The sequence below is a fragment of the Pyxicephalus adspersus genome, chromosome 6 (assembly GCF_032062135.1).
Source record: "Pyxicephalus adspersus chromosome 6, UCB_Pads_2.0, whole genome shotgun sequence".
Taxonomy (NCBI): domain Eukaryota; kingdom Metazoa; phylum Chordata; class Amphibia; order Anura; family Pyxicephalidae; genus Pyxicephalus; species Pyxicephalus adspersus.
The window spans coordinates 37,979,878-37,997,189 of record NC_092863.1 but is presented as its reverse complement, the minus strand read 5'-3'; the positions used below and the strand labels follow the sequence as shown (position 1 = coordinate 37,997,189).

The 17,312-nt window shown below is 35.5% G+C and overlaps 1 protein-coding gene across 2 annotated transcripts in view; it reads right to left on the bottom strand.

The window, feature by feature from the left end:
- TBX5 (T-box transcription factor 5) overlaps positions 1-12,592 on the bottom strand; it is a 39,122-nt gene extending 26,530 nt beyond the window's left edge. The window contains exons 1-4 of one of the 2 annotated variants that reach the window (XM_072415328.1): positions 11,775-12,592; positions 9,526-9,695; positions 8,054-8,148; positions 2,393-2,512 (exon numbers count right to left, since the gene is read on the bottom strand). In XM_072415328.1, the coding sequence (XP_072271429.1) occupies positions 2,393-2,512; positions 8,054-8,148; positions 9,526-9,681 (371 nt within the window). In that variant the 5' untranslated portion in view covers positions 9,682-9,695; positions 11,775-12,592. The remainder of the gene's footprint in view (positions 1-2,392; positions 2,513-8,053; positions 8,149-9,525; positions 9,696-11,774) is intronic. The other variant, XM_072415330.1, reaches the window with a different exon arrangement.
- Between the last annotated feature and the right edge of the window lie 4,720 nt (positions 12,593-17,312).

Sequence of the window (17,312 nt, the reverse complement as noted above, 5' to 3'; positions counted from 1 at the left end):
TTCACCTAACAAAATAGAAGCTAAACACTGCAAATTGAAACAAAATCCCAATAACATCATTTTTACCAACACGTGATTGGTTGATTGAAGTGAACATGGCTTTTAAATATTTGCTAAGGCTCAGAGAACATTCACTTTATGTAAAATGAACATTCTCTCTTTTTGTAAGACAACCCTATTAGGCACTACTTGTGTTTGTTTTAGATAAACAAATGTTGCTGCAGAATGCAGTGGCTATGAGCAAAGCCTTAGGACTGCTACATATTACATGGATAATGCTTGATCATGCAAAAGTTTAACTCACTGCTTCTAACCTATTACAAATAGTGGTCCTTGCAACACCTGGATAAGTATTGTGTGACTATATTGATAGCAAGAAGATAATCACTTGATTTCTAGATTACGCCATACCAGAGTACCTAAACACGTTTTCTGTAATGTAATTGTAAAGATATACAATATGAAGGTAGAGAGGTTTATTAACAAGCTGTGCTCACAGACTACAATCTAGCAAGCACATTTAAGAATTGTGTACAAAGATGTGATTTGTGGGAAAAATCTTAATTAGGAAAAGAAATGTTTGATGAACCACAGATGCAAGGCAGAGTGTTACAATTAGGGCACTGTTCCACCAGTAATGGGTTAAAGTATGTGGGGTCATGTTTTGGCACTAGGGATGAGACTGATGAGACAGCATTTACTGTATATTTTTTAAATAAATATATTTTATTTTAGGTTGATTTTTTCAGTGTTAAAAAAATAGTTTTTTGTAAATACTATTTAGATTTGGGGTGGGGGGGTTCATCTTAATGTTAACCTGTGCCTAGATCATACAGAGTAAAGAATTTATATACTCTAAACCAGCAGGAAATACATTTTACAACAATCCCTCATTCATCTCTGTATCCGAAAGCATTGTGGATGCAAACAGCTTAGAACCCCCTGTTTCTAAGCTGTTTGAAACCCAAATTTAGAGTTTTTGTTGTCATCTTGCAAGATCAATATGAATGAATAAAATAACATTAAAAGACAAGAAAGGGTGCTTTAATTTACAGCTTCTCTGTTAAAATGTGTAATCAGTGGTAGTACATATGCCCTTTAATGGGGACATTAAGTTTAAATGGTTAATGGTCTTAGAATAAGGGTTAAGCTTAAAACCACTGTGTCACATTATTAACATTTGAAAAAAGCATGATACATTTTAGAGGCGAGAGTAAATATCTATCTGTACCCCTACCTTATGGCTAAATGTGTTTCCACTGGAGAGAAATCCTCCCCTAAAGTCTGTTCAGAAACTGACACTTCCAGGGGTATTTATAGTCTGTGTTATACAGAGCACCCCCGCCAACCTTCATGTATTTACAAGACATAGTAGTGTCAGTTTCTGAACTAATTTCAGAGAAAGATGTATCTCCAATAGACAGCAGGATAAATGAGTATTTACATTCTTCACATGTAACATGGGGATTTGCAACTTTTTGTGACAAATATTTTAATTGACAGAAGAAAAATGACATTTTAGACATTGTTTATGTTACTACATTTTCAGTTTTATCTGCATCAATTTACTTGTTGCTGATTAAGGGAAAACTTTTTTACATGTATTTTCAGGAAAAATAGACAGGAGCACCAAGTATAGCATGGAGGAATGTTTAAAAACACACAGTAATTACTGAAGTGATGTATTTACTGGGTGATTTACTGAAGGCTATATACTAAGAAAAAATATTTGTTGAGCAAATGCATGCATAATTGTACATCTGTATGCATGGGGATGCTGGTTTACTTAGGATGTTAAGAACCTATATAAAATAAATTGTCAAAAATTCATTTTTATTGTCCAAATATTTGCAGATGAAAAAAGCCATCAAGAATGTGCTTTTACATGAGTGGGTATGGAAGCAAATATTCACACAATTTATTGTGTAACGATTATCAACTTCTTCAGTAAATTAGCTATTAAATTTTTAGGCAGTCATGTGAACCTCTCCAAATGACGTGTGAATAAATTGGACCAGTGCTGCATTTTATTTAAAGAACCAAAAATCTGGGAGATATAAGATAAACTTTTAGGGTTATAAAGAGTGTTGGAGGTAGGTGATAGGCAGTGAATATTGTTATGGGAATTTTCTGACTTGTTTACCAAAGATTCTATAATCGTATACAATACAACCAGTATTTATCTGAAATAAATGGTATAGTATAGTAAGTGGAATATGCAAGGCTAACACTTTGCACTACAAACTACAATGAAAACAACAGGTTTCTGGTGAAACAAGGATCTTCCATAATCAAACTGCAAACAGAAGGCCTTTGGTATAGCCAAAGTTCCTGTGTACATGGCCTAACACATTACAAGCAAATATATGAAAAAAAAAACATTTGTACCTACCATTTGTTATCAGCGAATTTGTATCTGTGGTCATCAGCTGGCACAATATCCATTAGAAGAATATACTTGGTCTTTGGATTGAGGCCAGTGACTTTCACCTTGTAACTTGGAAACATTCGTCTGGAAAAGAACACAATAACTCGAACTAAGCAAATATCAGAAAGAGTTTTAAATGAGTTCATGCTGAACATTTGTGGAGAAACAAGTCTGGAATATTTGTATCATTCTGAGACGCTCCAGACAACTTTACTCATGTAGGGTGTCACCCCCATTCACAAATTTATATTAATTGGCCAAACACACAAGTTTGTCCTCCCACTGTAAAAATTATATCTAGTTTACTGTATTTACCCAGACATACCATTCTATATGACACAGGAATAAATGAACAACTTGTGATAGCCTGACTCTACAGCTGCCAATGTGATGATAGAAAGATCAATTTAACTGGACTTAGAAACAAAAAACATGAATTTGTTCCAAACTAAAGTTGTGTTAAATTATGAGTCTATACTATAATTAGAGATTGTAATATTTGCAGATAGGTCATATATCACATACTCCCCAGTGTCTTCCCATAACCACTTTTGTGGCAATATTTCATTTATTGTTTCTTTGTGGTCTGGTTATGGAACATGCCAATAGGGCTACTTCAATTACATACATGTATGCTTTTGTATTCAAATGCTTTGTTGAGGAAAATTGATTACTTTTCTTTTAAATAACCAGTTTCAGGTAAAAGTATAAGGATGATTTCCTTTACCTAATTAATAGAATGTTTTTTTAGGTATTGTTAAATTACATTAATAACACTGTACTATTGCATTTCACTTAAATGTTAGTTTATCAAACATACTAAAACAACAAAGAGGATAACAGATCCCAACAGCGTCTGTGCAACATTTCGCTATGTTGTCAAAGAGACATGTTAAATAAAACTGTATTTCCACTACTGGTTGCTTGTCATGGATTAGGTGTTGGTGCTTTTTCTGACCTACAATGATGCAATCTTGGTTCACACATAACAGATTTGCTTTAAATACACATTCCAGCCAAATAGTGGTCTACAAAGATAAAAATATTAAAAAAATGCTCAAAGATTTGTCTTAGTATACCATCTGCAATTCACTTACAACTGTTGTATTACACAGCTGTATAGCCTGTGGAAGGTTCTGACAACTTTGCAGCCTCTGTACATCCATGCCAAACCAATATGGAGATAAAGTTCTAGCTTAAATTTAAAGGCTTTTTATCATTGTTTAAAGCATATTACAAGGTGTCATTATTTATTTTATTGAGATGTTTTTAGACTGTCAGCATTTGATTTCTGTATGCATGCTGGAGATTATAGCTTTTTATGCTCCGCTCTTCCACTGCAAATCACTGGCAGACTTAAGACAGTAAATGTTAACTTACAATGTACTGAGGGTCTCAGCTGCAAACTCCAACATCACAACAAAGTCTGCACATGATAATTCTCTATATGTAATGCAACAGAATAGTGTCAGAGACTTCAGATTTACTAGAGGAAATGGTCTGAGAACATTCTACAGGTGTGGTTAGATTCCGAAGACATTGTAGGAGGCTGTCAGAGACTAGGGTCATGGTAGATGAAACTAATAAAGATCACAATTGTAGTCATGTTATCAATTAAATACACCCTGTGTTCACTGACAGGGCCCAAGGCTAGCACAAAATGGCCACAGGGTGTCCACAAAGGCCTTGGTATTTATTGTTTTGGGGAAAACAATTTTATGTATGAAATCTACTTCTCTTGTGTATATTATTATTAAATATTTTTAAATAAAAAATCATTATTTTGTAAAATTTGTATGAAAGAAATTACACATTGAAGAAGGTATTACTAGAAACATAGATATGAGCTGAAGGGGTAATTTATTCTTTCCCTATGTCTGTGATTTTATTGGCATAGTCAAATTCTCATACTATCATCCTCAAGAAATAGCAAAACAAGGGAAATATTTCCCAATATAATATGTTATATTACACAGCAATTGTTATTTCTGTGGAAAGTGTCCTCCTTCTTGTTCTGAATTCCCCTTACTGTGGTAAAAGTGGCGCTGAATTTATTGCTGGACCTGCTCCAGTCCTGCAGTGATGAGATTTTGGTAAACAACAATGAAAAATGGGAAATGATATTTTCTGCTTAGAATGTCACAGCGAGGATTAATGAAATATGTATTTGGGGAAACTATGTGTCAGAATATTTCTTTATGGCTTTATCTGACCTTTTACAGATAATTCAGAAAACATATCTTCAATACACTAAGGCAGGTTGCTGTAAATATACCGACTATAGATTGCTGTAACAGACTGTCCACTGATAAACAGACCTGGGGATTCACTTTAAAAGTAGGTCACACTACAGAGGCAAGTTTCTTAAATAGTGATTAATGAGGACATTAGATAGGCTGTGGATGAATCATTAAAGACTATTTACTGTACTTGTGTTCAATATATTTAACTAGTCATGTTTTTAAAATTTCAATTGTACACGTTTAGCATTCAATTCACCCTAATCACTATTATTAATTAAATGTGAACGTTACCTAAACAGCCTCTACACCTTACTGATCAGGGTGACCAACCAGAAATTAAAATGATATATTCAGCAAGAGTGTCCTCTTATTTATTTCTAATATCCTGAAGTACAAATAACACAGCCAAATAAAGCTTTAACATAAGTTAATAAGTTAATTAAATATAATTTATAACATAAATTATATTTCAGGAGTATAATTATTTTGTAGCAGTGCTGTTGATGGGTTGTGACAGGCTGTAATAAACAAAAACATTTATCCCCTTTCACATTATTCATTATTAAAATGCCAAAGGCTTCCACTGTCATGTATTATATGGGGAAAGTGACATTTGGATCATATAAAAGCCCCACCCCCAAGCTAAATTAAAAATTAATTTAAGTTATAGCAAAGAGAAAAGGAGCTCAAAATATCATTTGCTGGCCCTGACTACATTCATTTTATTTTTCCAGGTGAAACCTAATTGGTTGTTGCTGGCAACTCCACATTTATGCCTATTTATTTTCTGTAGGTTTCTATGGGGCCACCTTCAAATATCTGGGAATCTGATAAGAGTTAAAAACTTCTCTAAAGGTAACATAAATAATTAGGCACTGAGAGTCCAAGTTATATTAGAAGAAATATTTTACAGTCCTTAAGGACAATTATAACTTAGGTGAATACTATCTTCACAGATTATTCACTATTTGTGCAAGCTGCTGCTGGGCTCCGAATTTAAACGACAGCCAGCATGTTCACTCTGTACAGTGGGGTGAATTTACTATAGTAAGCAAAAAAGATATTCATTTAGCTTTTTAGATAGGTAGAAGCTGAGATCACATCCAATCACATGAAAAGAAAATTCTGCTGCTTTTTTAAATGTCCTTTTCACTTTTCAGCTCATTTACTAACACAAACATTCACAGTCTCTGTTCCTTTAGTATGCCCATGGGAAGTGATTTCTGGGTATCATTCTTCCATGAATACTCTGGTGGTTTACCTATCTCATTCTTACATGGGTACATGATACTGTAATATATTGGCATGATAGAATTAATAAATAATACTGTATCTTACAACAGGTGGTAAACAAAGCTCTTGTTTGTTAAGGATTTTATAATCTGATATCATCATTACTTACAAGCTGCATATCATTGTGGGGACACAGTGCTTGTTTCTGATTGGATGTTTATTATAGTAAATGTTACTGTTATCTGGAGACCATGCTCAGAATCAGTCATCCATTCCCAGGACTTGTATAATGTTTGTGAGCTACAAGATCCCTAATATAATAGATTTCTTTCTTTTTGTTTTCTATTTATTTCATTGATATGCTTGTTTGTCGCACTGCAAACATGTATGAAACACCTAGCTCTGGTGTACAGCCAGCGATCATAGTATTTCTATGCCATATAGTGCAGCATGTCTTACAGCCCCGAGCAGCCTATGAATACTTTAGGAAATCACACCTTTTAGTTTTTATATACATGCAATATGATGTGTATTGTTATTGACCTGTGCATATTATTATTACTGATCGGATTTTGTGAGATCCCACTATAATAAAACTCATAACACTATTCCATATATTAGGATCACCATTACAGCCCGCGCGGCAGAAAAGTCGCTAGAAATCCCTTTGTCGCAGCAGCGATCCAACCTACACACAGCCCAGGACACAGGGGCCCCAATCTCTGTGTATAATATTATGTGGCACTCCTAATTCTGCTATTTTATCTTTTAAACAAAACTGCAGTAAAACTACTTTGCCTCCTCGGAAGAAACTGATATCCTAAAGTATTTGCGAAGTCTAATTCATCACTGAACGTTCTACGACTTTATATACAAAGCCAGCTTTAAAAATGAATTTTTACATTAACCACTTGCAGGCAGAATGTCACACACAAGGTGTGCCAGTAATGACAAATAAACGCTGCACACACAATAGACTATTCATTTACTGACATCATGGGGCACATACATGTGGCATTAACACATGGACATATTCCAGGACAAAAAGAAAAAGTACAAAAAGAACACTGTAACAATCAGATGTCTCTATTAGATTGTGAAAGTAAGGAGGATAGGTGGAGGATGTGCCAGATCTCCTCTCTGGATGGTGTCCAGTGCAGAGGAAAAGACCGGCCTAAATCTTCCCAGCTCAGTGATAAGGAGGACCGGTCAGGGGAAGGCTACTTCTCCCTCCTGCTGCAGCCCCCTGCTACCTCCATATCTTCCCTCTCTATTTCACAAATTACACACTTCAGCTAACTTTGTTGTAACTGATGGATTTCCAATAGATTCCCTATACGTTTTCCATAAATGTATTTAAAGGATCACATTTGCCGAAAAATATATATTTTTTATAGCGGCGTGCATATATTAATAGTAGTAGTCATTTGTATTTGAATTATTTGATTTTATTTTTCTCTTGACACTTGCATATAGTCTGAGCTGCCCAGTGACAAATTATAAAACTGCCGAACAAACTTTTATTTCCATTGCTTATTTTTGTAATGTTGCTGGAGCTGCGCTACCACCACTGGCAGTGTTATAATTTGTGCTCAGATCCTGTTGGTGTCACAGGCTGATCTACCTGGAATTAATGACAAAAATAGTCTAACTACTTACAGAACAAGCACAGAGGAATCCGAATACAAGAATTGTCGGATAATATTGCTTTACATAGTAACCTGTAATACAACATTTATAGATTTCTTCCTGCACTACAAACACTTTCTTGTATATTAGCGATCCCTTACTTTTGTTTCTTGCTCCTGCCTACTAGATTGCTAGCTCCTAAACCCTAAACTTGTAATAATTGTTGATGGTATGAGGAATGATGTGCACTACCATGAGACAAGGAAAACTAATGGTAGTTTTCATCACACTAAAGTCCTACAAGTCTTGGGATCTGAGGTTCCTTTTCCTCCCCTTCCAATCCTCCTCTCCTTTCTATTTTTTAGCAGCACATTACTACATTGCCATAGCAAATACCTGACAGGCAGTTTAATGAATAAAATAATTGACTAGGACGTGTGACTAATAAAGCATTTGGGAAGAATGCATTCCCCATACTCCAGTATAACACTTACCAAGAACACAATGGTGGTGCCCTTACCTTCCCGCCTTGGTTATGATCATCTCTGTGCCAACTTCGTGAAATTTCATCCATAATTCTCGTTCGTGCAGGAATACCTTGATGCCTTCCATTCCCTGGCCAGAGAGCCAAATAGTTATCAGTTACTGCTGCTTTATTTTCCAGCTTTAATCACAAACTGGATCCGCATAGCTAAATAAATCACGTGCTTCTATCTGACATTCCTTTGTTAATATACAATTGTTTCCAAGTAGAGAAACATGAGCAAAGTATTCAAAGTATTGTGCACAGCAATATATATATATATATATATATATATATATATATATATGTCAATACAATGTGAACTTGAAAAACTTCAGCCAAGTTTTTATCTTGTTAACTATGATTTATACAAGAAAGGAAAAATGAATGCCTTTCCCCAGAACAGCCAATAAAAGTTTCCAATGAAGCATAATTCTGGTTGCTATGAGTAACACTTCTCTTTTGGTCTTGTTTCTTTACTACACTTTGTCTGCTGGTAACCTATTTACTTATTCTAAAACATACCAGTAATACATATATACATTTATTCATATATATATATATATATATATATATATATATATATATATCATATATTTTACATGTACAATATAAAAAGTATTATTTAAAGTAATGACTAGCAGTCACAGGTTTAACCACTGACAATGTAATGTCATTTTGGATGAAAGTTTTTTTTTTTATGCACATTATAACTGGGACGAATATACTCCAGTTTGTAAATAAATAACAGCTTATCACCAGAGTATGATATTGTAGAATTTTATTTAATTGAATCTAACTTTGTGCTCTTCAAAAGCTGAAGTGGGCGCATTTTATTTTCTAAAACTGGGCATTTAAAGTGAATATAGAGCAAGGTAATATTCAATCTATTACTAAAACAGCCGATTATTAGACACAATCAAAAACATAGGAATGAAGGAGGCTGGATTCCAAGGCAATCAGATGGGAAGTATACATTCCTGGGATATGAGTGTATAGGATATATGATTATTATATATATATATATTATATATGTGTGTGTGTATTTTTGATTCTGAACTGGGCGCTCATCATCATGGCACACATTACAAGCACTAGAAATACATGAATATAGTTGTAGTGTACAATAGTAATTGGAAATATGCCCTGAGGATCTGGCATGGGGATTTATAAAACATTGGTGTGCTCAGATTTCTATGTGTACAGTGATTTCCTTTATTTATTGTTGGGGCTGCTCTTGGGGTAATGGCCTGGATTTGGGATGTGAGCTGTGTCCAGTCAGGTCCTCATGTCGGGACATGGCAGCTGTCAGTACAGCTGTGACAGTCTCACCAAGAAATAATCACGATCGGGTCTTAGCTATTGGTTATACTAATATTATTAGGAAGTAAAAAAAAAGGAATACAAAATAAAACAAGAATAGTAATCGATGTAGGGATTGTATTGGAAAGTCCAATGGCATTACTCACATTGCTTACCTGCTGGGTGAAGGCAGCTTGTGGAGAGGTGGGGGTCTTGCTGCTGGCCCCCAGCTGACTGTCCTGTTTGGGATCACACTGCAGCTCCTTGTGATCTGCTTCCACCGGGGTATCAGGCATCCCATAGCCCTCATCGGTGTCTGCCATGTTACAGTAAGTCCCTGTACTCAAACACAAAGGTGAGGTTCATCAAGAGTACTTTCCTCAATGTGTCTGTTCACACATACAAGTCACAACATCAGCTACTACTGCGACAAGAAGGCCACATAAGGCACGACTATCCGAGCTGCTCATCAATGTAAAATCCTTATCGCTATGTATTTTATATCCATGTTAAGTTCCATGTACAGCAGTAATTATGCCTTACATATCAATTAATCTGCAGCAGAGTGGAGAACAAAATCAATTTGCAAATATTTGTTACACTGAATTCGATCAAACAAAATGTAGTTTACAAAATAGTAATTCAATGTAATACTATGTAGTTAAACACACACCGATAATGAAAAGTTATTTTCAGAAAAGTTACTTTCAGCGGCTTCCAATGAGAATGTAAAATAACATTCTTCTACACTCATAAAAAGATTACAAATAAAGATCTTTATATAGTAGTATGAACTGAGCTACAATTGTAATAATTAAAACAGAGTCAATATCAAATCATAGTACACAAACATTTCAGGCAAATTTAGTAAACAGTAAATTCACAGCATACAATTCACATAATAAAATGTGTCAATATTCATTTCATTTACCCAGTATTATCAAAAGAAAATCCCTGCTTACCCATTTCATCTGCACACTTAAATGATGAATCATTACATGTATAAAAAAATATAATAAGAAATAATGCTTGAATCATTAAACTGAATATTCACTTAATTTACTTTGTGAATATTCTCAAATCCTTTAGTAAATCAGTATTCTCGTGTATACACAAAATATGTACGATGGTCTGTACAAATGTACTCCTGAAATTGTCTATGCATATTATATTTGTATTTGGTACTGCATGTGTCAATTGTCATTTTACATCGAGTGGATATTTATTTATTTATATAATATATAAAATTGTTATTATAAAATAATATTGAATTATTATTATTATAATTATATATGTACATGGTAGATACTTAGATCCAGTTATAGTTTATAAAATTCACTACTACCTATCCATTATATATTTATATACATATCTTTAGAAAACAAATTTTAAAGATGACATTACATGTCATTACATTTTAATTTAGTGATGCCCTATATCAGGAAGGACAAGAGGATCACAGGAATGTTACTGCTTGTCGTGCTTTCTCTTTTCTACTGTATATACATTTACATTGACTCTTCTCGACCTAATTAATCCTAAACTATTTCCAGCTGACAGTGCTTGTACTGAGCCAGTGACCAGATAACTGACATTCCTGCAAAAAGACCCAACTTCTGTGCTTCTGACCACTACACATACCTGGAGATAGAACATCTCTCCCCTCCGAACACTTTATATATGTATGAATATATGTGTGTAGATAGATGTAAATATATATATATATATATATATATATATATATATGTGTGTGTGTGTGTGTATATATATATATATATATATATATATATGTGTGTGTATATTGGTATATATATCTATATCTATTCATATATATATATATATATATATATATTTATATGTATATATACATATAAACACACAAAGCACAAAGAATAAGCAACAAGTAACAGAGAACTTAGGTAATGTTTTATGTGTGTGTATATATAAATAAATATATAGAATTTGCTTAGATACAGCTTAAAGTTCAATTAGAGTTTAACAACCAATATAAAAAGGCTTTTTTTAGAGCTGAACATTTCTTATGCTGCAGGCAAATATTATTTTTATTGTTTCTGATGAAATAGCTTGTATTGTTCCTGAATTAGGGAATCACGTAAGAAGCATATATTAATACATCAACTGTATTTTTATAAAATATGATGTGTTCCCTTTTCTATACTGTACCCGAATAAGTATATTACAGATGAGTACCTGGAAGTTCCAGCAATAATTTTAGTCTTTCTATAAAAGCCATGCTTTTTGGTAGTGGTTAGAGGCCTGATACAAATCCATAGAAATAAAAGTGTGCCAATGTCCAGCTAATAATTGTAGTGACACAAGTGTGTAGCCTGGAGTGTGCCCCAGCAGCCAGGACATTGTGGGGGCCCCTGTTACCCTGACCCCAGCTTTGTCATACCTGGGAGTGAATTGCTCTCCTTTTCTTCTTTGTCGGTGGAAGGCCCTTGCTTGCTGCTGCAAAAGATGATCTTCTCAGTCTTCGCTTTCCTCCCAGAAATGACGGTGGAGCCTGGAGCACATGCACAATCCTCTGCCCTGCTTCCAGTAAAATGGATGGATCTTTCAGATGTGATCAGAGGGGGAAATTAGCGTGTTCCTCATCCCGTGCTAGATTTGCCGTATGGCTGCAGGAAAAGCTGGGATTTCATTGCCAGACACAGCGGATCCTTCCCTGCGAACACTCAGATTGTCAGAGACAGGCAGATCATTCCAGCAGCTCTTATCATTGCCATGGAGGGGAATCTTCTTCCAGCCACTGATGGGGACACATTAGGGTTACAGGAAGGGCAGCTCTGCTAGGTCTATAGTGTGGCTTTCTGTATTCCTTTCCTGTGTATGTGTCTCCTTTCTGTGTATCTCTCTCTGGAGGGCAGTGTGAGCAGAATAGACAGAGAAATACAAGCTGTTCTATTGCACACAGCTTAGTGTAATGATGGGGAGGGGAGGGAGAGAGTGGGAGCACTGCAAGTGTTTAGACACTGCCCAACCAGCGCCTAATGTGCACCCTACACTCACTATCTCAATACTACTCAACCTATTCTTCACTCACATGTCTTCCCTATCCTCAGAGCTTCCTAACACAGGCCATTATTAACCCCAAACTATCACCCAGTGAATGCATGTGGATAATGAGGGGTTTCCTAGGATAGGGAATGTACTGAACACAGATCTGCTTTTAAATGATGATATAGTTACTGTACACCCAAAGCAAAGTACCTCTCTCAGCACCATTGTAGCTACAGCAGGAGACATCAAAAGAAGTAAAAATAGAGACTTCATGCCTTGGAATGCTCCAAGTATTTCACTTGATGGCAGAATGTATACAAAGCAGCAGGTCCGGCTATAATAAAATAATCAAACCGTCATAGTGCAGAGGAGATTGGTTTTATCTGGGTATTCTTCCTTCAGCTCTCCTCTCACCCCCCTCATTTCTCTCCCTCCCTCCCTGCCACTTCTCTATCTCACTTCCATCCTTATTTATTTCTTCCTTCAATGGCTCAGATCAAGGTAAACCATTGCACATGTATCCTGCTTATCTTCTATTCATAGGAATATAGTAGTATTAGGAGTACCCATTGGCACATCAACATAACAGCGTATAGAATACTTTCCAGAATACACACACTGGTATGGGGTATCACTGAGTACACAGGTCTGCTGGGTAAGTACAGAAACAAACATACATGTAGTAAATATACTTCCCAGTATTTTATGATTGATCGCAGAGGTAACATTAATATAGTAGTTAGTATAGTATATGCTGTGCCCAGTGACTTGGGCTGAGTACCCTCATATGATAAATGTACAGGGCTGAGTGTGCTATTTATTTATTGTCAGGGAGGTTTCACGTGATCACTTCCCTTCCATTCCTCACTCTGACAGCAATGGAGTGTGCACATCTCAACTCATAAATACTCAGCAAAGGCCCTTCTGATGGCAGGGTAGGATGAAAAATTTCTATGACTTATAGTGTATGATAATACATTCTTTACCTATCCATTTTATACCAGTTAGAAATAAATAAATACAAACTATATATATATGTGTGTGTGTGTGTGTGTGTGTGTGTGTATATATATATATATATATATATATATATATATATATATATATATATATTTATATATTTTTATATATGTATTGCAATAAATGATCAACCCTACATACAATATTTCTCTAAAACACACATCCATAATTGAAATGCACACTGTAAATATTCGTACTGTCGTATTACATGTAACACTAAGCTGTCCTGATTTTCTCAGTTCTTACCTTTATAGCACAAACGATGCAGTTAAATTGCTGGTAATGTTACTAGCATGGGGTCCTGGTGTGTAGAATCCAGTCCACTAGACTATGTCTTCATTACAGAAATCCTGCTTGATTTAGGATTGTATGATATAATCAACTTCCAGGTCTGTGTAGAAAAAAACTGAAATGTTGTTGCAGCCCAGAACATAGAAGACTGGGAGCAGACAGTGCACCTCTAGGGCTCAGTGACGTCACAGCCTGGACCCTGCACAGCTGTGCAGAGGTAGTACAGCAGGCACAGCAATGGGTGCATAGGTCTGCAGGGAAATGACAATTACTAGAATTAGGGTTACGCTAAGAGAGAGGACAAGTGCTTATAGTAAAATAGCAGCCTTTATTACAGGGAGCTGGTATTAGCTGGGAATTTGATTTCTCTGCTTTTGTAGAAGTGCACGTCAAATGAATATACAGACACCTCCCTGGCTGCAGCTATATATAGCCATCGATAACCTGCCTGAACCCTTTCTCTTTCACCGAGTAATTATTTACTGTGATAAAGAAGCTCCATTGCTTCTTCCTAGATAATCTCAACTTTAACCCATCATCTGCCAGACTCAGTGCGCCTGTTTTAAAGCAACTAAGGGGTTACCCAGCCACACTTTTTCTGTACTTGTCTGTATTTGTTTTTCTAGTAAGACTGATGTGCTTTCTGTTGTTTTGTGGTTTTTACTGTGACTGTCAGCTCTGTAAAAAGGCATACAGAACATATTAAAAGATTTGTTCAAGAAAAAAAACAGCAGCCTGCAAATAATGTACATATATATATATATATATAGTATATATTAGCTATCGTTTTAGGCTCAGACTTTGCCAGTATAAAATGTACAAAACAAAGACAAGTCGTTTGGACTTTTTTTCCATAGTAGTGGGGATTATTACTTTTCTCCAAGTGGCAGTCTTAAACATGCAGCCTTTGGTGTGACAAAAGCCAAATTTCTTTTTTTTTTTCTTTGGCCGAGACCTGTAAGCAGAATTACAGCCCAAACTCAATTATCCACCTCTTTAATACAAAAAATCCCTCTGAAAGTTCTTGTAACTTTATGTCATTCACAGCCTGTCTACTGAGTAAATTCTACAAGTCGTGCTATCCGGGATCCCAGCGGAGTTGGGTATGAGTCCAGTTTTTCTCTTTTCTTTCTCCTATCTTTGGCCTAGAAATCATATCTTTATAAGTAACTATTTTTGTCCGTATTTGATTGCCCCATAACCCCCTCCACTCCCCCCCTCTCCTTTGATAATCATGTTGGCAACATTGGGAATGTCAAGACATAAGTTGTTCTAATTCTGACATTAACTTGACTTGGGCTGCCAGATTGTCTGCAGTTTAAAAGAGGAGTCACCAGGCTTAGCCAGCGAGATTTACTCATTGCTTGTGCAGAGAAATGATGGACTACTTTTAACAATGAAATCATGTGAGGGGAGAGTGAAAGGGCGACAAGGTATTTCCTTCATTTCATGCACCACGTATTCACAACCAGTGCAATTACTTACCTATGTCCCCGCTAGGTATCTATATTAGAACTTGGAGAACTAGCTCTAAAAATTCGATTTTACTTCTGCATGCTGGTTCAGGTCTGAAAACAAATAAATATTTCCTTATGTTATTGCTTGTGATTTTCTTACATGTATATACACACAGCGATAAATAAATATATTTATATATATATATATATATATATATATATTCATATATANATATATATATATATATATATATATATATATATATATATATATTGTAAATATATATATATACATATTGATTTATTTACACTCAGATCAATATATATATAGTGGGTACATTCTAAAGACTGGAGTTTTTAGGCATGGCATTGTCCAATTGTAAATATAAGACTGCGCTCTGTATTTTACTGAAAGCTATCTTGTATTCTTTCTCTGTTCTGTGACTTATATATATATATATATATATATAATAACTTGTTTGTATAGTAGACGTTGCTGGATGGCACAAAGTAGCAAAGGATAACAAAGAGAAAGTTTTCCCTTGGAGAGTGGTGCGCCCCGCTAATGTTGTCGCTATTGGTGCCATGTTTACACTACGTTCAGTTTGTACACAAATGGTGCAGACACTTGGCTAATGAACACACCAATCGCTATAATATTTGTATGTGGCTGTCATTGCGATAATTTGTCTGTGAGGTTTATGTGTGTTTGTTGGTGCTGCGTGTCATACCACTCGTGCTTTGTGTCCTGTGTGGGTATTATGAGTGTTATGTTCAAATTGCAGCAACAGGGGAGTATATGCTTTATATCAGCATACATAAGGAAGAGATCTGTACAAAATAAAATCTATTGATTATAAAATATGATACTATATTTAAAATGAATAAACGGGGCTTTGTTCAATTCATTGAATACTAAAGTAAACAGTATATAAGTAAAATAACTAAAGGCGTTATTGTTCTAAAATCTCTGTTCTTGTTTAGTGCAATTAATTAATAATTAAGTAAAATGAAATAAACAGGAATTTGCTTTTTATACCACTTGTTAATTGAAATGAATTTTCTTTTTAGTAAATGAGACTCCTTTGGTCTTTTTTACCCTCTGTGTTTATGTGTTATTTAGGATACACAAATGTAGCGATCAGTAGAGATATGTAAAGTGCTGTGTAGGTGTGTTGTAGTCGGGAGAATTGTGGTGTTTTCTATGGCCGCCAGTTCTGCAATAGCAATCTCCTCATCCCATATGCTGGATTTCCTGGCTTTCAGTCCAAGCTCCCGTGGGGCAGAGTGGATAAACACTTAGTCAACACCTGGATTAAGATTTTAGCCCGTTAATATAAAACAAAAACTAGATATTCACATTGTAACTAAGAGAAGTGAGAGGCCAGGTGGGTGATTTACACACACCTCTGTACAATGCATGTCTGCCACACTCTGTCCAGGCTCCATTCATTCAGCAGAAAGGACTAGTCTCTCTAGTTAGTAACTTACAATATATGGTGTGAGCAGGGACATTTCATTCTCTATAATCTATTCTGCATCCCTTCTATTGTTCTCCATAGCTAATGTTTAACCCTTTATTCAGCTCCTTTGCTGCAAAGAGTTAAGGCTGCTGTTATAGACCCCCTCTGCTACACCTAATTAAAATGGTTTACCAGCAAAGACAAAAATGTTTTTCTGGTTAAACTGAAATCCAAGTTGATAGGTCCAAAGCTGAAAAAGGAAATAAATGGATGCTTGTCGTAGTGTATGGAATATATTAGGTATGTTTGGTTGGGATGCTGTGGGGATGTAGTCCATAAAGTCTAGGTTTTCCCTTAATCCCCCATAATAAGTGCATTCTGCTTTACATGTGATTGAGGTTATTACAGCCATTGAGCTCATTAAAGGCGTTGTGTGCTGAATGGCCACTATTTTCTACATGTACACACACCAGTAAATCACCCCTTCTGCTTGTCTCAGAGGATGGATTATGGGGCAAAAGAAAATCCAGCACGATTTTACCATTTTATGCCAATATACCTTCTATATTTTTCGCCACAAAAATTAGGGAAGCCCTAAAGAGAGCCTGCTGGTCTGCACAGACCTGTAAATGTTGGTGCCCATATACTACATGGGATTACTAATGGTACCTGGGAGGAGAGGATGCTGATTTGTATATA